General features: G+C 44.7%; 1 protein-coding gene and 1 long non-coding RNA gene across 2 annotated transcripts; both read right to left on the reverse strand.

Annotated features, from left to right (window-relative positions):
• Window positions 1-1,478: 1,478 nt before the first annotated feature.
• On the reverse strand, window positions 1,479-8,019 carry LOC115206213 (uncharacterized). Its single transcript, XR_003880763.1, has 3 exons — window positions 7,921-8,019; window positions 1,726-2,239; window positions 1,479-1,643 (listed from the first exon to the last, which is right to left on the reverse strand). It is a non-coding gene; the product is annotated as an uncharacterized LOC115206213 (long non-coding RNA).
• Window positions 8,020-8,457: 438 nt separating this feature from the next.
• LOC115206214 (importin subunit alpha-3) lies at window positions 8,458-21,646 on the reverse strand. Its single transcript, XM_029772918.1, has 17 exons — window positions 21,429-21,646; window positions 18,763-18,807; window positions 18,331-18,420; window positions 17,841-17,870; window positions 17,697-17,749; window positions 17,288-17,383; window positions 16,905-16,990; window positions 16,632-16,718; window positions 16,324-16,493; window positions 13,197-13,241; window positions 12,895-13,026; window positions 12,090-12,218; window positions 11,405-11,509; window positions 11,215-11,286; window positions 10,923-11,085; window positions 10,694-10,788; window positions 8,458-10,580 (listed from the first exon to the last, which is right to left on the reverse strand). The coding sequence occupies exons 1-17, from the start codon at window positions 21,495-21,497 to the stop codon at window positions 10,482-10,484; spliced, it is 1,566 nt and encodes a 521-aa protein (XP_029628778.1). The 5' UTR covers window positions 21,498-21,646; the 3' UTR covers window positions 8,458-10,481.
• Window positions 21,647-22,667: the final 1,021 nt, after the last annotated feature.

Raw genomic sequence — 22,667 nt, forward strand, 5'->3', positions numbered from 1 at the left:
ATGTCAACAACTACAGACCAGTATCCCTTCTTTCTTTTCTCTCCAAAACTCTTGAACGTGCCGTCCTTGGCCAGCTCTCCTGCTATCTCTCTCAGAACGACCTTCTTGATCCTAATCAGTCAGGTTTCAAGACTGGGCATTCAACTGAGACTGCTCTTCTCTGTGTCACGGAGGCTCTCCGCACTGCTAAAGCTAACTCTCTCTCCTCTGCTCTCATCCTTCTAGACCTATCTGCTGCCTTTGATACTGTGAACCATCAGATCCACCCTCTCCGAGCTGGGCATCTCCGGCGCGGCCCACGCTTGGATTGCGTCCTACCTGACAGGTCGCTCCTACCAGGTGGCGTGGCGAGAAGCTGTCTCCGCACCACGTGCTCTCACCACTGGTGTCCCCCAGGGCTCTGTTCTAGGCCCTCTCCTATTCTCGCTATACACCAAGTCACTTGGCTCTGTCATATCCTCACACGGTCTCTCCTATCATTGCTATGCAGACGACACACAATTAATCTTCTCCTTTCCCCCTTCTGACAACCAGGTGGCGAATCGCATCTCTGCATGTCTGGCAGACATATCAGTGTGGATGACGGATCACCACCTCAAGCTGAACCTCGGCAAGACGGAGCTGCTTTTCCTCCCGGGGAAGGACTGCCCGTTCCATGATCTCGCCATCACGGTTGACAACTCCCTTGTGTCCTCCTCCCAGAGTGCTAAGAACCTTGGCGTGATCCTGGACAACACCCTGTCGTTCTCCACTAACATCAAGGCGGTGACCCGATCCTGTAGGTTCATGCTCTACAACATTCGCAGAGTACGACCCTGCCTCACACAGGAAGCGGCGCAGGTCCTAATCCAGGCACTTGTCATCTCCCGTCTGGATTACTGCAACTCGCTGTTGGCTGGGCTCCCTGCCTGTGCCATCAAACCCCTACAACTCATCCAGAACGCCGCAGCCCGTCTGGTGTTCAACCTTCCCAAGTTCTCTCACGTCACCCCGCTCCTCCGCTCTCTCCACTGGCTTCCAGTTGAAGCTCGCATCCGCTACAAGACCATGGTGCTTGCCTACGGAGCTGTGAGGGGAACGGCGCCTACGGAGCTCTGAGGGGAACGGCACCTCCGTACCTTCAGGCTCTGATCAGGCCCTACACCCAAACAAGGGCACTGCGTTCATCCACCTCTGGCCTGCTCGCCTCCCTACCTCTGAGGAAGCACAGCTCCCGCTCAGCCCAGTCAAAACTGTTCGCCGCTCTGGCACCCCAATGGTGGAACAATCTCCCTCACGATGCCAGGACAGCGGAGTCAATCACCACCTTCCGGAGACACCTGAAACCCCACCTCTTTAAGGAATACCTGGGATAGGATAAAGTAATCCTTCTAACCCCCCCCCCCCCCCTTTAAAGGATTTAGATGCACTATTGTAAAGTGTTTGTTCTACTGGATATTATAGGTGAATGCACCAATTTGTAAGTCGCTCTGGATAAGAGCGTCTGCTAAATGACTTAAATGTAAATGTAATAGGACTTTGGGCAAGGGTGGATTTACCAGTGCCTCCACCTCCCAGAACAGGTAGAACTTCTCCAGTAAGACCAGGGGAGAGTCTTCGTCCTCCACAGCCGAGCCCAGAGACAACAGGTCCAGCTGCTCCTCCTGTGTGGAAGGGTGGCATAATATACAATCAAAGGTGAGGAAGTAATGTCATGACAATAACACTGACCCAGGCTATACTTACCTGCAACTCCAGCCTCGACGAGTGGATCGTAGGCCAGAAACACCTCTACGCTTGCGGTGTCCAGGGCCCCCATGAAAGCCTCTATTTTCCTGGCAAGTACCAGCTCCAGCCCATGGAAGTACTGTTCCACAGCCTGCCGGCCCTGCCTCATTAGGCCCTCACAGCTGGCCTTCTGCTCCAGCTGCTAACACACATTCAGGTAAACTATCCAAAAGACTACAAAATTGTAAATTGGTCAAAAGCATTAAATCCATTATCACAGGTAAATACTGGTAAAAGTGATAATGGTGCTAAAGGGGATGGCTGCTGTTTTTACGGGTTCCTAACCAACTGTATTATTTTGGTAGTTTTTTTTGCAACTCATTTTGTACATAATGTTGCTGCTACCGTCTATGACCGAAAAGAGCTTCTGCACATCAGAACAGCATTTACTCACCTCGACCTGGAGAAAGATTTTTTTTTCTTCAATGTGTCCGACCCGAAGGATTAACTGCTTTGTCGACAAGGCCCAAATCTTGTCATCCACGTGAAGAAAAGATTGAGGAAAAGGGGAAGGAGGGTGGGGTGCCTTGTAAGAATTCAGAGAGTACGTAAACCACCACTACCCTCCGTATTATTGGCCAACGTGCAATCATTTGAAAACAAACTGGACGATTAAGGCTATCCTTCCAATGGGACATTAACTGTATCTTAAGTTTCACCGAGACGTGGCTGAACGACGACACGCATAATATAAAGCTGGCTGGCTTCTCCGTGCATCGGCAGGACAGAGCAGCTACGCCTGGTAAGATGAGGGGCGGGGGTGTGTCTTTCTCTATCTACTGGTGTGCGATGTCTAACATTAATGAAGTCTCGAGGTATTGCTTGCCTGAGGTAGAATACCTCATGATAAGCTGTAGACCACACTATCTACCAAGAGTTCTCATCTATATTATTCGTAGCCGTCTATTTACCAACACAAATCAATGCTGGCACTATGACTGCACTCAATGAGCTGTATAAAGGCTATAAGCAAACAAGAAAATGCTCATCCAGAAGTGGCACTCCTAGTGGCTGGGGACTTTAATGCAAACTTAAATCTGTTTTACCTCATTTCTACCAGCATGTCACATGTGCAACTAGAGGAAAACAAACTCTAGACCACCTTTAATCCACACAGACGGATACAAAGCTCGCCCTCCATCTGGCAAATCTGACCACAATTCTATCATCCTGATTCCTGCTTACAAGCAAAAACTAAAGCAGGAAGTACCAGTGACGTGGATGCTACACTACAGGACTGTTTTGCTAGCACAGACTGGAATGTGTTCCGGGATTCATCCAATGGCATTGAGGAGTATACCACCTCAGCCATCGACTTCATCAATAAGTGCATCAACGACGTCGTCCCCACAGGGACCGTATGTACATATCCCAACCAGAAGCCATGGATTACAGGCAACATCCGCACTGAGCTAAAGGGTAGAGCTGCCGCTTTCAAAGAGCGGGACATTAATCTGGATGCTTATATGAAATCCCGCCATGCCCTCAGACGAACCATCAAACAGTCAGTGTCAATACAGGCCTAAAATGTAATCCTACTACACCGGCTCTGACGCTTGTCGGATGTGTAAAGGCTTAAACTATTATCGGCTACAAAGAGAACCCCAGCCGCGAGCTGCCCAGTGATGCGAGCCTACCAGACGAGCTCAATGCCTGCTTTGCTCGCTTCAAGGCAAGCAACACTGAAGCATGCATGAGCACCAGCTGTTCCGGACGACTGTGATCACACTCTCGGTAGCCGACGTGAGCAAGACCTTTAAACAGGTGAACATTCACAAAGCCATGGGGCCAGATGGATTACCAGGATGTGTACTCCGAGCATGCGCTGACCAACTGGCAAGAGTCTTCACTGACATTTTTAACCTGTCCCTGACTGAGTCTGTAATACCTAATGTTTCTCACAGACCATCACCCTGTGCCCAAGATAGCGAAGGTAACCTACCTAAATGATTACCGCTCCGTAGCACTCACGTTGGTAGCCATGAAGTGCTTTGAAAGGCTGGTCATGGCTCACACCATCATGCCAGAAACCCTAGACCCACTCCAATTCGCATACCGCCACAACATATCCACAGATGACGCAATCTCAATCACACTCCACACTGCTCTTTCCCACCTAGACAAAAGGAACACCTATGAGAATGCTGTTCATTGACTACAGCTCAGCATTCAACACCATAGCTTAGTGATGAGCTTTGTGGGAGCTAAGTACACTGGGACTAAACACCTCCCTTTGCAATTGGATCCTGGACTTCCTGACGGGCCACTGCGGGGTGGTAAGGGTAGGCAACAACAGATCTGCCATGCTGATCCTCAAAACTGGGGCCCCTCAGGGGTGCATGTGCCAAGCACAACTCCAACACCATAAAGTTTGCTGACGACAACAGTGGTAGGCCTGATCACCGACAACGATGAGACCGCCTATAGGAAAGAGGTCTGAGACCTGGCAGTGTGGTGCCAGGACAACCACCTCTCCCTCAATGTGAGCAAGACAAATGAGCTGATCGTGGACTATAGGAAAAGGAGGGCCAAACAGGCCCCATTAACATCGACGGGGCTGAAGTGGAGCGGGTCGAGAGTTTCAAGTTCCTTGGTGTCCACATCACCAATGAACTATCATGGTCCAAACACACCAAGACAGTTGTGAAAAGGGCACAACAACACACTTCCCCCCTCAGGAGACTGAAAAGATTTGTCATGGGTCCCCAGCTGCACCATTGAGAGCACCCTGACCGGCTGCATCACCGCCTGATATGGCAACTGCTTGGCATCTGACCGTAAGGCGCTACAGAGGGTAGTGCATACGGGCCAGTACATCACTGGGGCCAAGCTTCCTGACATCCAGGACCTATATACTAGGCGGTGTCAGAGGAAGGCCCAAAAAATGGTGAAAGACTCCAGTCACCAAAGTCAGACTGTTCTCTCTGCTACCGCACAGCAAGTAGTATCGGAGTGCCAAGTCTAGGACCAACAGGCTCCTTAACAGCTTCTACCCTGAAGCCATAAGACTGCTGAACAATTAATCAAATAGCCACCAGGACTATTTAAATTGACACCAGTCCTGGACACAGACATTGAGGGGCTGTCGGTGATGCTCAGGGCAGGAGGGGGGCCGTGGGTGGCTGTCCTTCTGGAACTGACAGGTAAGGATGGGAATAAAATAAATGATATACCACTTCATTATACTGTACACTATTAAGATAGGTCATTGTCCCATCGGGGCATAAGATCAAATAAAAACGTATTAAACAAATGGTTTCCTTCTCAATTATGGCGTGGAGGGAGATATTTATACGCAATGCGTCAACACCCGTTGGTGGTAGCTCTACCACACTGTGGCAGTGGGAGCCGCAGCGGACGCCAGATGGAGTAGATGGCAGAGACTTGGAGTACGTTGTCCAGGCAGGACTTACAGAAGGTGTGGGAGCAGGGCAGGCCCCGAGGATCAGCGAAGAGGGAATAGCACACTGAACATGTCAGGTCCTCCTCTAGGTTATCCATGCTGAGGTGATGGGACAATGAGGCTCTGCGTACCTGGCTTGTTTCTTCCCTTGCAATTCAATGCATCGTTTAGCCTGAAAATTGGAGAAGCAGACAACACTTGCGTATTCTAAATCAAGACGGAACTTCAAAGGTTTGAGTTGTCGTGACAGACTACAACCTCACTTGGCTTGCTATTTGTAAACCAATTGTTGAGTGAGTGTTTGGTAAAGAACAACACCTAAAGAACCATTCGGCCATTAGATTTGCCACCAATGCTCCTTATAGGACACATCACTGCACTCTATACTCCTCTGTATACAAGCTGCAAAAAAACACTCAAACTGGACAGTTTTATCTCCATCTCGACATTAAGACGCAATCATGAACACTGACAGTTGTGGCTGCTTCGTGTGATGCATTGTCTCCACCTTGCCCTTGGTGCTGTTGTCTGTGCCCAATAATATTTGTACCATGTTTTGTGTTGCTGTCATGCTGTGTTGTCTTTGTTTGGTCCTATATTTGTATTTTTAATCCCCGCAGGAGGCCTTTTGGTAGGCCGCCACTGTAAATATTTTGTTAACTGACCTGCCTAGTTAAATAAAATGTGGAGTCGTTTCATGACAATCTGCAAAGTTGTGGTTGGTACTTCTGTGGCCTACTAGCATATTAAAATGACTGTCAAACCAGTACCACCAAACCTGGATAGCAGTGGATGACGACTTCACACCTCACCACTAGAAGCTTTTTCAAACTGACCGGATGATCTGCAGTTTCTACTGTCTCGGTCTAACCCATGTATAGGTTTGTAGGGCACTACAATTATTGGCAAGTGTCCCTCCTAACAGAATTTACATTTTAAAGTTAATTTCCTGCAGTCCTACACATTTTGCCATGGGTCGGAGAGAAAATGTAGCAATTTTATAACACATTTCATGAAATTCTACATGGTTTGCCATGGGGCAGAGGGATTTTTTTTTTAATGTTGCGGTTTTAAAGCTAATTTCCTGCAATTCTACACATTTTGCCATGACTTATGCCCTGACTAAGTCAATGGCGGCCCGTGCAGGTCAGGGCCCCTGGGCATGTGTCCTGCGTGCCCAGTCGGTATTTGGACAGGATTACTACAAATTATGCCTTAAACTGGCCCTGGTTACAAAATGACTAGAGTGGTTTTCCAACTACAGTATAATGTAGTGCAATTGCCTGAAATGTAGGAAACAGTGAAAGCTCCAGCTACCAGAGATCAAGACTACTAGTACTGTATTACATTAATACTGTGGGGGTTTGAAGAGCCTACTCATTTTGGTGGCAGGCTGCACTAAACTAACTGTACAAGAGCAGTTTGTTCAATTGGCACCTCAAGTTAGATTGCACAGCTCACGTGATGCTGCCCAACACCTGAGTGACACTATTCTTGTTGAAATAATATGATAGTTTAGCGGTCTGACCAGGTCTAGAATGACATTTCGCTTAAAGGTGTTGATTAATTTGGATTTATCACGAAATTTAGGCTACAAGTGTTAACTTCCTATTTGTGCGGCAGTGTTGGCAATGTACAACAATAGACATAGCTTGTAACATAGTAGCCTATAACATGGACATCGTTCACACGTAATATTTCTGGCATAAATAATATCTTAATTACCAAAATAAAAGCATTGAGACACTAAACGCTGCCGAAAGTTTTTGCTTTTGGAAGAAAACAGTGATGCCAGTATAGGCTGGAAAATAGAACCGAGTCAAAATTCGCCCAATGCTGAAAAATGGCAAAAGAACGTTGGCTAAGCTGGAACACTAGCGAGCTCATAGCAAATGGTGGAATCGAACGATCGCAGAGCCTGTTTTGACTGGAGTGACGCTGAATTTCGCCTAAATAGCAAATACCAAATAATGTATAACTTTTTATTTTACCACTACAATCTGTTCTTTGGACTTAACAGACAAATAACTCATGTAGAAAGTCAACATCCGCACATTGATGGTGCCAAGTGTGCTTATGTCTGCATATCGAGGTAGGGAAAAAATGTCAACTTGACTATTTCTGGTCTAGCGATCGATGACAGCAAGAGTACGCTGCCAAACTCTAATTAGAAAGAGATAATCCTGATTAACAAATGGTGTCCGACTTCAAAAAACCCCAAGCGAGATATTTGGCTAAATAGACACATGCATACATGTCCCTATAGTGAACAATGGGATCTCAGAGTTGCATGAGGAAATGTGTTGTTTGCATTTGAACTACGAGCAACGTGGGCAGGTCTCATCGCCAACAATAGCAAAGCAGGCATTGTGACGTGGAACAAACTGGGAATAGAACGTTCCGAATGAGAGTAGGTTCCACGGTGCTCAATAGAATTAATAGGAGCTGCCATTGTGAAAAATGCCCTAAAATAATGCATGTTTTTTCGTGATTACTTCCAACTACGGCAAGCAGCTGGGACATATGGTAATATTATGAAACTGGGCTCCACGGCGGAAGCAAAGAACTAGTTATCAGAAAAAAAGCATTGTTAAAAATGTAGTGTCCAGCCTACCAGTATCACCCTGACACAGCTGGTTATTTGGCCTGCATTTCAACGAGGTTACTGTGCATTTTTAATCAAACTCAAAACGGTTTCAAACTTGGATAGATAATTTCAAAGTACAGTATGTTATTTTTAAAACACTCACCGATGCCCGGACTTCGCTAATAAGTGCGGAAGATCCCGATCCGTCCTCGGTTTGGTCCCCGACTATAGTATCTCAGTGCGCATGCGAATTACAACAGCCTATTTCCAATCATGTGCCTGCCTCTAAGAAACTTGAAATCAAGTGCACTGGTAAAGTAACCAAAAAGGTGAGATACCCAATGGCTTGACGATACTAATCTTGAAAAAACGTACACTAAACTTAGAAATCAATCAATCCGCCATCATTAACAAAATGGAAAATCTAATATTTTATTTATTTTTAATAGCCTGAGCGACCGAGAAACGAATTGATACAATTTATGGGCAAGTGGCAAAATCATGCAGGCGTGAGCATGCGTGTCTGGGTAGATGAGATGTTTATGTAGAAAAAAATATATACACTTAGGCTTAACTTCTTTCACCATAGCACTACATCAAGGACGTTATTTTTGACAAAGATATTGAAATGCTGCAAATGCCAGATCTGATCCTAAATGAAACCTCCGAGGCAACAACACAAAAAGACAGACCATACCTGTAGGTTTCACTATTTATTTTCTTGAAGACAACCTAGCCTGTAGATCCAACTCAAAAGGATAACCAACTTCTTCCATTCCATTTATTTTTTTGAAACCACATCTTTGCTAACAAGGAATGCTGCTGCTGCTGCTAAAAAAAACAACAACCTATGTTCAACAGAAGGGAAAGATTGTGCACCTAAATGGAAAAGAGGGGGAAGGAGCAAGGGGTTGGGAGGTACTGCAAACTTGTTCATGAGTTTTAGATTAAGGAATAAGGCTCCACATGTATAATTGAGACACCTTGTCGAGGCTAGGGGGTCCAATCCCCGATACTTACCTTTCCCCAACTCGGGGGTGCCTCAACATCAGAGGCAGAACAATTATTGCCCCCCCCTTAAAAAATAATAATAAAAAAAAATGTTTCTCAAATTCACTAAAATGGCTCAACATGAGTTGATCATGGCTACAACTGAATATAAAACATTGTGGTTGGATGATGCATATTGTTGGTGTTAGCAGGTATGATTTGAGAGTCTAACCACACCTTTTGAACGACTTCAGGCCTCTCTCTCTGCAGTACATGTGCAAAACTGTTCAGATTAATCTTCAAATCAGAAATGTAGGGGAGGGGGAGACATGTAACATTTAAAACAGCACAGTTTACAAAAAAATAAGAATTACTGTGTACACAGCCTAAAGAAACTAAAAAAAATGTTTTAATTAACTGTGCTATAGTTTAGTACATGCAAAGGTTATGAATCGATGTTACATAAAAACTGCCATTTTTCATTTCCCCTTATGATAAGTCAAAGCTCAAAGCTATGGCAACAATACTGCAAAGCAGTGATTTTTGCTTCAAGAGAAAGAAAAAACATTAAATCATGCTAGGGGAGTATATAAGTCATTTGGTTGACAGTCATGTCAGAATTTCACAGCATCAAACCCATATCTGGTGCAAAGGTATGGTTATTGTGGGAAGGTGGAATATGATCCTTATCACCATAAGCAATGAAAGTAAAAGCAGGGGGAAAAAAATAAAAATTGTACACTGGATGCAAAAAGAAAAGCCGCCAAATGCATCTGAATACAATGCACCCACTGCTCCACCTGCCAAAAGCATTGTCCAGTGTTAATTAATACTAACTTAACAATCAAAACCCTTATGTTGTCTTATTTTTTTTTTCATTTCCAAAGTTCTTCCTTTCAGGGATTTGTATCTGCCTCTTTAGAAGGCAGAATTTCTTCTTGTATTTTCCTTCGTTTGCGCTTCTCGGTTTTGTTACTCTTATGTATTTTTTTCTCTCTGCATGCGTTCACATCCAGTCTTCTTGCACTCTCCAGACACGCACACACGCCACTCGTCCATTCTCTCGCACACGCGCAGCTGGACTCTGGCCCTGCCCACCGCCGCGGGGGGGAGACGCCCCATCGAGGGCCTCTGGTTGGAGGAGATGAACCTGGCTCCTCAGCACTGAGTCCAGACATTCATACACAATGGGTCCATTCACACACACGTCTGATGGCGTGGCCGATTGGGGGATGGGCGCACAAGTGGCGCCCCCTCCGGTCGGAGGACCGCAGAATTGTCATATGGTTCATCTTATGCTTGTTTTGTTGGTTTTCCTTTTGTGTTTTTGTGATTTGTTGCCTCAATTTCTTGATTTTGATGTATTTGTTCTCCCGGGCTGACACCGCATTTTTGTTGTCATTGTAGTAGTTTTCCGTTTTAGTCGACAGCTCCAATAACATGGAAGTTACTTGGCATGTCTCAACGCATTCGATGTAGATGTTTGTTTTTTTGCAACATGTAGCCACTCACTCACACCCACTCGCCATCTCAAACTTCATTTGGGCTGGTTCCCCCGGAATGCCAAACGAAATCCACACATTTTCTCAGATAAGATGCAGCCACGGATCCCACGAGCCAAGCACAATGGATCTAATTTCTCTCACACTCTTTCGCTCTCTTTTTCTCCTAATTTGTTTAATGTTGAACAGAGTGCTGCATCGCGAACAAAACTCCAGACTCCCGAGATGCCTTCTAGAACTGGAACCCCTCTGTTGGCACGTTGGTGGAGGAATTGAAGCCGTACGTTCCCCCCTGGATCGCCTCCGGAACCAGGCTGGAGTCTTCATCAATCTGAACATCAGACAATAACAAGTTAATAATCTATACCAATAAGACATTCCCCACAATGTAGTATGCAGTACCTTCCCCAACCAAAACATGACCATATTAGTGAACTGACTTACATCATCAGATGAGAAGAACTGATCAATAATTTCATACGCCAGTTTATAGATGTCTTCATTCTCATGATTCTGGAGCTGCTCCACCTTCTCCAGACCTGAGGGGCAGGGAAGAGAGCGAGATGGCTCAGCAGTCAAATCTACACAGCCACTGAGATAAACACTATACTTCAACATAAACAGTAGGTAGGAACAATTATGTTTGAGAGGTCACAGTGGGCTGGGCGCTCACCTCCACACTCCTCGATGAGGTTGGCGATGGTCTCGGCCTCGTCGTCGGCCATCTTGAGGATGTTGCTGAGTCCGTCCAGGACCACCTGCACCACCTGAGCATCCTTCACTGTCAGCAGGTTACAGAAGGGAGGGATCACCTGCTGCTGGATCAGGTACGCCACCTACAGGACCGGAGGAGAAGGGTCAGCTTTAGTGTTTACAAAATACATTTTTTACAACGTGGCAATTTGAGTGTATGGATGTCAGGTGAGGTGTATGTGGTAAAGCGGGTAGGCCTTAGTTGAGCTCACCTGGTCCTTCCTCCCGCTAATTGTCAGGTTGCTGATGGCCCAGGCTGCTTCTTTCTGTGTTCCAAAGTCTCCCTGCAAAATCATCTGTATTAATATTTCACCAACATGAGATTCTCAGTACTGCTTCATTGTGTGTGACAGAAAGCGCTGATGAAGTGATGAATGAAGCCGTGAAACTCATGAAACAGACCTTGTCCAGAAGGTGGATGATCATGGGTACCAGGTTGGCGTCGATGACGGCCTGCACCTGCTGCTGGTTGCCTGCTGTGATGTTGGACAGGAACCACACTGCCTCCTGCAGGATGGGAGAACAGCAGTACTCAGTCTGACTACTCCTTCAAGTGTTGTGTGATACAGAGACTGAATAAGGAGTCAGTGTGTGCATATGTCAGGAGGACTGCAGACATGGTGATTAGTTCCCATGTGGAATTCAAAGGAGTGTGGACCAAGCTAGATCAGACTCCAGGGGCCTGCTCAGAGCTGAGGCTGGGCAGGGGCGGTTGTGAGGCCCTAATCATTGGCTCAGTCACTGAGGGAGAGACAGGCCTCAGATGCACTCCGATATCAGCAGAGACCCATGGGTCTTCAACGCCCACTATCCTCCACCCAGAAATACCACCCACACACACTACCCACTGTCCCAGACCACCCCAAAAATCTACTTAAACTGCAATTTCCATCAGCTTCTTGATCCAGCTCTTCCATGGTGTGAGTACCTAACTAATAGTTGTATCCCCATTCACTGTGATTCATATCGCATTCACACTAGCACCATGTCTCTGATATCATCACGTCTAGCATGATCAGTCCCACTGACACACCTGCTGTGCTGTGGCAAGGTGAAGCGGTGCGGAGTGTGTTTCACGGCGTGTTACCTTGTTGATCTTCTCCTTGGGGTGTGTGAGGAGAGAGGGGAAGTGTCCCAGGGCGTCACAGTTGAGCACCACCTGGGTCTGTTCATCTGTTCCAGTCACTATGTTGCCCACTGCCCGCAGAGCAGCCGTCTAGAGAAAAACACACACACACACACGAGTTCCACATAGCAGTCAATACAAAACTCCAAGCATCAATGAACATTCATGCAACTAACTAAAGTAAGCAAACCAACCAATAAATGCAACCACCACCCAAAGAATGACTTGAGTATGAATATCAGCACAGTAAGCACCAGACTGGGGATCAGGAGTAAGATCCATTCAAGTCCTAAGCACCCCCCCCCCCCCCAGAGAGGAATCCGTCTCCAGTCAAAACACTGCAGCTCAGGACAAGAGCTCTTTTCCAAACACTTGCTTCTCCCCCAAACGAACTTTATCTTGCCATCGCAGTGCACAGGTCTCCAAGTACTTGACCACCCCTAGCCACACCCCCATCAGTGTTTGCAGACCTGAAGGAAACTGATAGGGGGTAAGTAATATGATGATGCTCTACCTATCCTTCTAATGAGCATAGAGAAGCCACCGCCATATTGCTTACACACCCATCTGATTCCATCACATCTGTAAAAACAGCTATGGTAGGGTAAGGGCTCAGTCCTTACAAAAGCGGTCTTCCTGAGCCCCACTGAGTAGGATAAAGCTGCTCCTAGATGCTGATCTACGGACAGTTTTGTGGTTAATGGTGGGATTTGGGGAGGCTAAGCTGATCCTAGATCATGGCCCACTAGCATCTGTGTCTCCGTACCTGGACTTTGACCTCCTGGTGGCTAAGCAGGGGCACCAGGTTGGGCACGATGCCCGAGTCGATGACCATCTGAATCTGCTCGTTGCCGGCGTCCGTCAGGTAGGACAGAGCCCACACCGTGTCCACCAGGATCTACAGGGGTCAAAGGTCCCAAAAACAAAATATTGACTCTCATTCATCAATATCTGCTTGTGTTTATTAAATGTGGATAAAAAAAAACGCTAACAATATTATCAATGTCAACTTTTACTATTCGGGTTGTCTCTTTCTGGATACCATCATGGAGATTCAGGAATACTCACATTAACATCAGTGTGGTGGATCAGCACACAGAGAGCTGGAAGAATCTGAGAGAGAAAAAAAGGAGGGAGAGAGCAAGATAGTCAATGAGGGAGATGCCAACAAAATTACAGGAATAGGATATTCCCACTATGGATGTGACAACTGGACAATTTTTAAAACAGCCTTTTTGGCGGGGGTTCTGTTAACACAAAAATATTCTTAAAATTCCATGTGAATTCTCAATGCGGGTGTGCTGCTGCCAGCAACAGTTTTCAGAGCGACCCCATCATATGGTTAGCATTGCACCTGTACTACCATTACTGTACCTCTCAGAAAGTTGGCCTTCACTTCTCATTTAACTTGTCAAAGTATTACCATACAGGACTTACAGTTGAAGTTGGAAGTTTAAATGTATTTCGCTAAGGTGTATGTAAACTCAGTTTCACAATTCCTGACATTTAATCCTCGTAAAAATTCCCTGTCTTAGGTCAGTTAGGATCACCACTTCATTTTAAGAATGTGAAATGTCAGAATAATAGTAGAGAATGATTTATTTCAGCTTTTATTTCTTTCATCACATTCCCAGTGGGTCAGAAGTTTACATACGCTCAATTAGTATTTGGTAGCATTGCCTTTGTCCATTTGGAAGACCCATTGGCGACCAAGCTTTATCTTCCTGACTGATGAATTGAGATGTTGATTCAATATATCCACATAATTTTCCATCCACATGATGCCATCTATTTTGTGAAGTGCACCAGTCCCTCCTGCAGCAAAGCACTCACAAAACATGATGCTGCCACCCCCGTGCTTCACGGTTGGGATGGTGTTCTTCGGCTTGCAAGCCACACCCTTTTTCCTCCAAACATAACGATGGTCATTATGGACAAACAGTTCTATTTTTGTTTCATCAGACCAGAGGACATTTCTCCAAAAAGTACGATCTCTGTCCCCATGTGCAGTTGCAAACTGTAGTCTGGCTTTTTTTATGGCGTTATGGAGCAGTGGCTTCTTCCTTGCTGAGCGGTCATTCAGGTTATGTTGAAATATAAGACTTGTTTTACTGTGGACATAGATACTTCTGTACCTGTTTCCTCCAGCATCTTCACAAGGTCCTTTGCTGTTGTTCTGGGATTGATTTGCACTTTTCGCACCAAAGTACGTTCAACTCTAGGAGACAGAACGCGTCTCCTTCCTGAGCGGTATGACGGCTGCGTGGTCCCATGGTGTTTATATTTGCATACTATTGTTTGTACAGATGAATGTGGTACCTTCAGGCGTCTGGAAATTGCTCCCAAGGATGAACCAGACTTGTGGGGGTCTACAATTTTTTTATGAGGTCTTGGCTGATTTCTTTTGATTTTCCCACGATGTCAAGCAAAGATTCTCTGTGTTTGAAAGTAGGCCTTGAAATACATCCACAGGTACACCTCCAATTGAATCAAATGATGTCAATTAGCCTATCAGAAGCTTCTCAAGCGATGATATCAAAGCGATGATATCATTTTCTGGAATTTTCCAAGCTGTTTAACGGCACAGTCAACTTAGTGTATGTAAACTTCTGACCCACTGGAATTGTGATACAGTGAATTATAAGTGAAATAATCTGTCTGTAAACAATTGTTGGAAAAATTACTTATGTCATGCAAAGTAGATATCCTAACCGACTTGCCAAAATGATAGTTTGTTAACAAGAAATTTGTGGAGTGGTTGAAAAACGAGTTAATGACTCCAACCTAAGTGTATGTAAACTTCCGACTTCATCTGTAACTGCTGTTGCTTGCCTTTCCCTGTCATTTTCCCAACTGTTAACGATGATGACGTACGTAGTGGTGGCGAGTCATCTCCAAAATAATTGATTCCAACTCCTTGCACGTTGACTCCCATTTCCGATTGTCAAGATTAGATTCTACTAGGAAATCGACTCCTAAGATTCATTATTTTTGGAACGGCGGAGACGGATTAGTTGCCGTACTTCCGAGAACACAAACACGAGCTAGCGAGGGACGGAGAGAAAGGGGAGGGGCACAGTATAGGCAGGTCGGCCACCAGGCAGACAGAGTCAGAACCATGCACTAGGCCCAACTATCAGCAAGCTGTATCTCACAATGTTTGGGGCTTGCCATGTCTCGTAACTTCAGTAAAGCAGGGCCTATCATCACTGAATAGGTTAGGATATTGAGATGGAACACTTCGCTCTCTGACGGTCACACACAGTAACAGCGTGGGTTCACTTCACGCCATTCACAGGGTGGTAGCCAGGGCACCAAAACAGTGGAGAGCCTTGAGCTAAAATGGACCCACTATATGCTGTTTACTTTCTGCATCTACTTCATATCACCGAGTCTACCTTCAAATTACGCAACTTAAATGTATTAAACTTATATAGCGTGATTCAGTACATACAGAAATCTGAAACGGATTTAAAGCAACAACAAAACAAGCAAATTAAAAACAACATAATCATCATGAGTTGATCGACGGACAAGAGACTGAAGGTTGAGAAAGTTCATGGCTTGAGTGAGGTCAGCGGAGGGAGGAGGGCGTCCAAGGGGAGAGCCTTTATAGCCCATCATCTAGTTAGGCTAGAACACTGAAAATAATATGTTTTGTGATAACTGAACTGCGATTGTTTTCGATTAGGGATTCTTCTTAGCTATAAGGATCCAAATTTCCCACGCCTTTTTGTGGCAGTTTAGAGACATGGTCCAGTATTATCCAGCAGTGGTGCCTCTTCCACAGACATGCCGCTCTGAGCACTAAATCAGCCCTCATTTCCCCAGCTTAGGAGCACACCTGCTGGGTACTGACTAATCCTGCTCGCTCCCTCACTCACTCCATTCATCCCACTGACAACCAGCCAACTACTGATCAATTCCTCCATCTCTCACATGAGGGGAGAGTGACATTGGCAGGAAACAGGAATGTACAGCAGGAGCTAGGAGGATAGACAGATGGTTACATATACCCCAGGGGCACACACACACACTTTACACTACTGTAAATAATGCTCAGATTCAACAACACACTGACAGAGAGAGATTCAGAGACAAACTAACAGAGCCAGTAACTCCTGGATAGTGTCCTCAGGTCATTTTGCCAGGACAGTGACCATAACTCAGGTGGCATACACACTCCCTCTCTTACCTCCTGGATGGTCTCCATGGGTGGCGGTGGGTCCTTGTGGCGGCAGAGGTTGACCATGACCCAGGTGACGTTACGGAGGAAGGTGATGGGGATAGAGGGGCTGATGAAGGACAGCAGGGGCTTCACCACGCCCAGACTGATCACATAGTCCCTGCACTGGGGGCCATCGCCTACGAACAGATGGTTTCAAACACTCACCGATAATGCCTCGAGACAAACATCAGAGAATCCCTGAGCCATTCCAAAAAAAAAAAAAATCAGCCTCCATTGTTAGTGTCCCAGACACATAGTGAAGGATCCAGACTCACCTATGATGTTGCCCAGGGCCCAGACCGCCTGTTCACACACGTTCTGGTGAGGAGAGTGCAGCAGCCTCAGGAACAGAGGCACAGCATCTGCAGGAGAGGAAGTACTCTCAATATTCAATAGCTAACTCAATCACCAAAGACCACAAATAATCTACTTTTCAGGGTCACATAAACAACAAATCCAAGACTTGGTAGGCATGACGATCGAAAATCCCACCTAGCCCCCAGAGAGTGCTGGCAGTGGTAGCACCGAGGTTGTGAGCTGGTACTTACTGGACTGAACCACTGCCTGGGTCTGCTCTGAGGTTCCTGAGGCAATGTTGGTCAAAGCCCAGGCAGCTTCAAACTGTAGAGATGGACTGGAGGCAGGAGTAAGATGAGGTAGAAAGAAAAAAGGGTAGAGAGAGAAAGAGAGGGATAAAGAAACAAAGAGTGATGAAATGAGAAATGGAAAAGGTTATGGTAATACGAGGGTTATGACAATCCTCACATCTGATTCCAGAAAATCCTGACATTTGCACTTTCATCATCATCTGAAAAGATCTGTTCTCAGTGCAATGATGCTTAGCTTACATTCACTACAGCAATGCTTAGGTCACAACCACTGTTGTGTTATTCAAGACAGAATATCTATAACAAAGTAAAGCCCTGCTTACTTGTCATCTCTGTCCAGACAGTGCACCAGGATGGGGAGAATGCCAGACTTGATCAAGTCATCTATGGGAGGGTTACGGTCACTAGACAACAGCTTCCTGCAGAAGAAAAAGTTATTATTTCACACGATTGCACTTAAGATAGTCAAAACACACTGAAACACAGACACAAAATAAAGGAATGTGAAATGTAGACATTGAGCTGTTGCGCAACACCGGTGCTGTTGAGTACAGACACGAAATACAATCGCACAACGCTTACACAAAACCGGTGACAATGACGCAGCATGCTCGCCGGAAACCATGAAACAATTAACTGCACAACATTCTAGAGACGTTTTTTGGAACCATGTTTGAGTGTGCATCACCATGGCAACCAGCAGAGCCGGGTGTAGGAGGAGAGAGTTCCTACCTTGCAGCCTGCACGGCACTCAGCTGAACTCCCTGGTTATCACTGGTGGCATTCTGCAACACAATAGCACACAGGGGATCACATACATGGGAAGGAAATCAGTGTCGAAGACATTTTTCAAACATGGAAGTGAGATGCACTTACTTGTACTATTGCTTCAAGAGAGGTGTTTTGCTGCAAGATAAAAGTAGGTACTTGGTTAGGGAACAATTTTATTTTGCCAATGTAAAACACGGCCAGAGGCATTATCCTGCGTTTGTTTGCACTGTGGCCACACCTCAGGGTAATTAGTCAGGTCTTAAGAGGCAGTCCTGACTGGGAAAAATAAGTCAGAATGTATGGAGACACTAACCAGTCCCCGAGGAGCGTCAACATGGATAAAACTTTGAATGCCACAAATCATTACAAAAAAAACAGTACAGTCGATATTCATCCTATTTAGTTAATCTTTTTTACTGCAACAGCAAGAGGTCCCCTCCCATTTGATTTGGACTGCATGTGGATATCTTTTAGCTAACAGTTCTAGGAACTCAGTCTTACCATAGATCTCAATCCCCTATTAATTCCCATCAGTCATTACTTCAAGGAAGGACAGAAAGATGCCTTTTCAAAGTATTTGAACAGAGCCACGTACCGATCTGAAGTCTCCGTCGGCATCAGAGTCCTCACAGATGTCCTCGTGGGGCACGTTTCTCCTCTTCAGAAGGTGCTCGTCCCTTTTGTTCTGCATAGAGCAGGGCAAGGCAGCTGTCTTAACATACATGTATCAGCATGGCAACATGCTCAACTACTAAACAGGAATTTTAAAGGGGATACTTCGGGATGCTAGCAGATAGACTTCCAGTCATTGCGCTATGGGTAACGGTAGTTAGCATTGGCTCGCAAAACTACCTTCAGACAGGACACAGACATAAAAATGGTATCCACAAGTTCATCGGACTCTGGGGAAGTAGTTAAAGGGCCTCAATGACAAAATCCCGAAGTATCCCTTTAAACTCATCTTCAATAACCTGATTGAAATGCATTTGTATCTTGTCTGACAGATTAAAGGAAAGCGAATGATTACCTTGCGCAGTTCCACCACCACCTCCGTCCTCTGTCTTCTCATCGTCTATAGGGGAGGAAACGCATACATTAGCCTAGTCCAAATATACACCGTTCCTGATTGTTGATATTTCCACAAACCAAGCCCAAAACATAAATGAGATGTTTATCCTCCCAATATGAAGAGATAACAACATCCGGTGTACTCATGCCTAGAGCTGTTCAGAGTCCAATTGTTCATTCGTTTCCATCCACAGCCATGGATGGCACAGTGATTGAAGCAGCCTGTTATACCGATGCCTAAAATCACCAACTCACTCAAATTATGACACTGACACGATTTCCATATAGACTGACTTACCACAGATCTCAACTGCTCCAGGGCTGGTGTTTTGTATGTTATGGTTCATGTTAATATTGGGTGGTAATACGAGGGACCATTTTCAAGCACCTGATTGACAGACATTACATTTTTGATAAGGCCTTATTAAGTAATTTGCTGTCATAACATACTGGCCTTTGGCCATTTGTCATGATCGGATGAAGTTATATTCTTCCTTCGGTCTAGAAGGGCACTACCCATTTCCTCCTTAAAAAAAAATCTTATATTCCCTCTCCACAGTGAAGTGGGAGACAGTTCAGCACTTCTATCATGTCTTGGTGTGATTTAGCCTAGTTATGCACACTAGTTGTTATTCAAGAAATATGCTTGTTTCCGCCGCAAACAATGCCCCTGCCGTTACCTAGCCATATTACTTCATTAAAAAGAGGCAGGCACTTCTTGTTAAACCGGATACAAAGACAACATGATTTCCTGACCATCTATCCTGAAACACCATAACACATAGGCCTAGCTGGTATGGGTGTTCCTCTATCATCTATTTCCCTTGCCTATAATCATGTTGCTTCCACTAGTTTGAACTGAAAATGTAGCTAAGTTGAAGAAGCCTTGGGTGTTGGTGTGGTGCCCTCTCCCCCAGACTGTTCCAGATGGGGTGCAAACTAGCTTTGGGACACATCATCAGGAGTCTGTATTGGTTGGACTGCCTGAGTGTAAAATAACCCTACCACGATATAGCCTGCTTCACCAAAAAAAAAAACATTCCCTGTCAACAAATGCATGTGTATAATCTCTAGGAACTCTACATACCAGATGTAAAAGTGAAATGTGTCCCTCGCTATCAAATAAACGTCTGAATCCAACTTTCGTCTGAACAGCACCATATTCCTGTTCAGTTAGACAGTGGGCTGCCATTAGACCACACACACGAGACTTCCTACCACAGTACACAGCATGAATATTGTGCAGTTCGGTCAAAAGTTAGATTAAGATTTTTATTTGATAGCGAGGGTAACATTTCACGATATATCTGATAAATAGAGTTCCTAGAGATTATACATATGCATTTGTCGCCACCCACTAGAACGATTTACAACTAAGGGAGTCCAACCAATAGACTGACTCCTGATGTTGTGTTCCAAAACTAGGGAAAACACTGGTTAGTATAATATAACGTTAATGTTAAATTCTCCTACACTTGTTGCCTATCCATCCATCCATCTACCTCACAATGGTTATAACTTACGTTATAGGTCTGCCAAGGCCTGTAAAGGGGGCCTGACCAGCTAAATTCCGCCGTTGTTTTGATGAGCTACGCTAGCAGGTTAGATACTAACCTAGCTACCGTCAATGGGTACTGGCTAGCTAGATATAGCGTAACGACCCTGGGTTTATAAACGCGGATTTCGGCTCTGCCGCTTGAGCATGCTTTTGGGGCACAGTCGATAGCGGCTGGACTTCGGGCTAGAAGGTCGAGGGTTCGAGACCTGCTCCATTCAAATAGTTAAATAATTGTCGTTAAGGACGCTGCTAACTAGTATAAGGTAAACATTTACCATTACATTTGACACTACAAACTACGAATATAAAGTTCAATGACAAATGCAGTAGGGTGGCTAACTTAGCTGACCAGCTAGCTAGTATAGTTGAGGTTCTTACTGCGTAATTTTCTCTTTGAGGTCATTAGTTATCTAGCCAACGTTACCTACTAGTTTCAACATTGTATTGGCTACTTTGATATAACTAACGATGTATACCATCTGATAATTGCGTATAAATTAGTTAACTAGCAAAGTACAACGTTAGTCGGGGAGGGGTGGTACTATAGCTGGCTAGCTAACGTTAACTAATCCAAACCACTGAGACGGCTGACGAGCGCTGTTGTTTGAAAGGGATACGAATCTCGTTTAGTTAATCAAATTATCCCCCGAAAAGATGTGGTTAGGTATGTCAATTCCAAACCTCAACACCAAATTGGATGGGCTGTCTGACACAGGTACCTAACTACATTTCAGATGACAGTCGAATAGAAAATCTAGCTATATCGAACAGCGTGTTTGCTATCACGGCCTGTAGTTAGCTAGCTAGCTTAGATGGAACTGGAAGTCATTACTAGTTCGGTTAGCATGGGACGTTTCACGTGTTGATGGTTACTTTTATTCAGGTTGAGAAAGTCGGGTGGATTGATAGAAGTTACTTGATCTATTTGACGATCAGATAAGGCCTGGTTTGGGCTGGGTGCAAAGTTCCAGATCCTGAAAATTACAAACGACGTCACACAGCGCAGCCCCAAACCACAAAATAGCGCATACGAAAAAGGACCCCTCGACGGAATCAGAATACTTTACCTCCAAATCGCGACCCTTGTTCTTGAAATTCTTCAGCCGCTGGTTGTCTAGTTTCTCGTTGTCAGCCATATTAGCAATTTTAGCTATGTTTTAACACCGTTAGAAATTAATTAGCTAGCAGCTACCCCTTTCAAGTTCTTTTTTTCTCAGGCCTTTCAGTTACCGGACTATTTTTTGCTGGTCTGTCCGCGGTGCATACTGGGAATGCCGGTGGTAGAGGCACAGCCTCGCTCTGGCGTAGAAGGGTGGGGAATTCCCCTTATTGCTCACTCATTGGTCTTGCGAAATAGGTTATTATTCTATTAAACCCTCACTAGGTTGCGCTGTGGTAGTTCAGACCACCACACTGTATCTCCGATTATTATCAGCAATAAATTCTACAAATAGTGGGCATGAAAGTTATTCTATAGTCTCATGATTGAGTAACGTTAACGTTATGATCTGTCAATGAGTCCCTTCTGGTAAAGCGTTAGGCCTAAATAGTTACTAGTTCTATACTGATATATAGATATCGATATAGACTTCTTCCATATCGCTGCCCATCAGTAATACATATCAAGTTATGTTTTAATGACTTTTGGACCCTGAAACTATCAATAGTAATCACTATGGCAACAATCATAAATGTCGCTAGGCACCAACTGCCAATGTCAATGTCAAGTTTTATTTAACTTCACAATCTTTTATAATTAGAATATTACGCACAAGGACAAAATACGATATACTAAATTACACTGCATATCTATATCAATTAATACATTAACGTTAACAATGTGAATGGACATTCAGAATAGGCTACAAGCAGATAGCTAGTAACATTACAACAGTAAGTTAAAGTTAGTCGTTAACGCTAGATATGACTTATAATTAGCGAAAGTAATATATATATACCATCAAATATGTTGTTTTCAACATAAAACAACTATGTTGTGCATTATAGTGAGCTTCGTAGTGTATAGGCATGCATACCTGCAGGTCCATTCGCTAAACACAATTAATATTTCCAGGGAAATACCAGTTGTCTAAAGTGCAAAGTTCTCCAGTTTTATCAAAATAATGTTGTGTCCCAGAGAAAAACACTTATGTATATTCTAGAATGTTGAACATGGAACAAAAACTAAATAGGATGTTACAGAGCCAATTCCAATTTAACTGTATGGGACATACCATTATGGAAGCACTGTTTTGGGACATATTTATCATTCTAATCCACAGATACTACACACTATTTTGAGATCT

Source organism: Salmo trutta, chromosome 13 (genome assembly GCF_901001165.1).
Source record: "Salmo trutta chromosome 13, fSalTru1.1, whole genome shotgun sequence".
Lineage (NCBI taxonomy): Eukaryota > Metazoa > Chordata > Actinopteri > Salmoniformes > Salmonidae > Salmo > Salmo trutta.

Bases quoted from the DNA above. Each gene is read 5' to 3' on its own strand.
- LOC115206214 (XM_029772918.1), bottom strand. From the start codon at position 21,497: ATGGCTGACAACGAGAAACTAGACAACCAGCGGCTGAAGAATTTCAAG. The intron at 17,750-17,840 runs GTAAGTGCATCT...ATTGTGTTGCAG, and splicing joins CTCTTGAAGCAATAGTACAA to AATGCCACCAGTGATAACCA. The intron at 10,789-10,922 runs GTGAGCGCCCAG...CCTGCCCCTCAG, and splicing joins CCTCATCGAGGAGTGTGGAG to GTCTGGAGAAGGTGGAGCAG.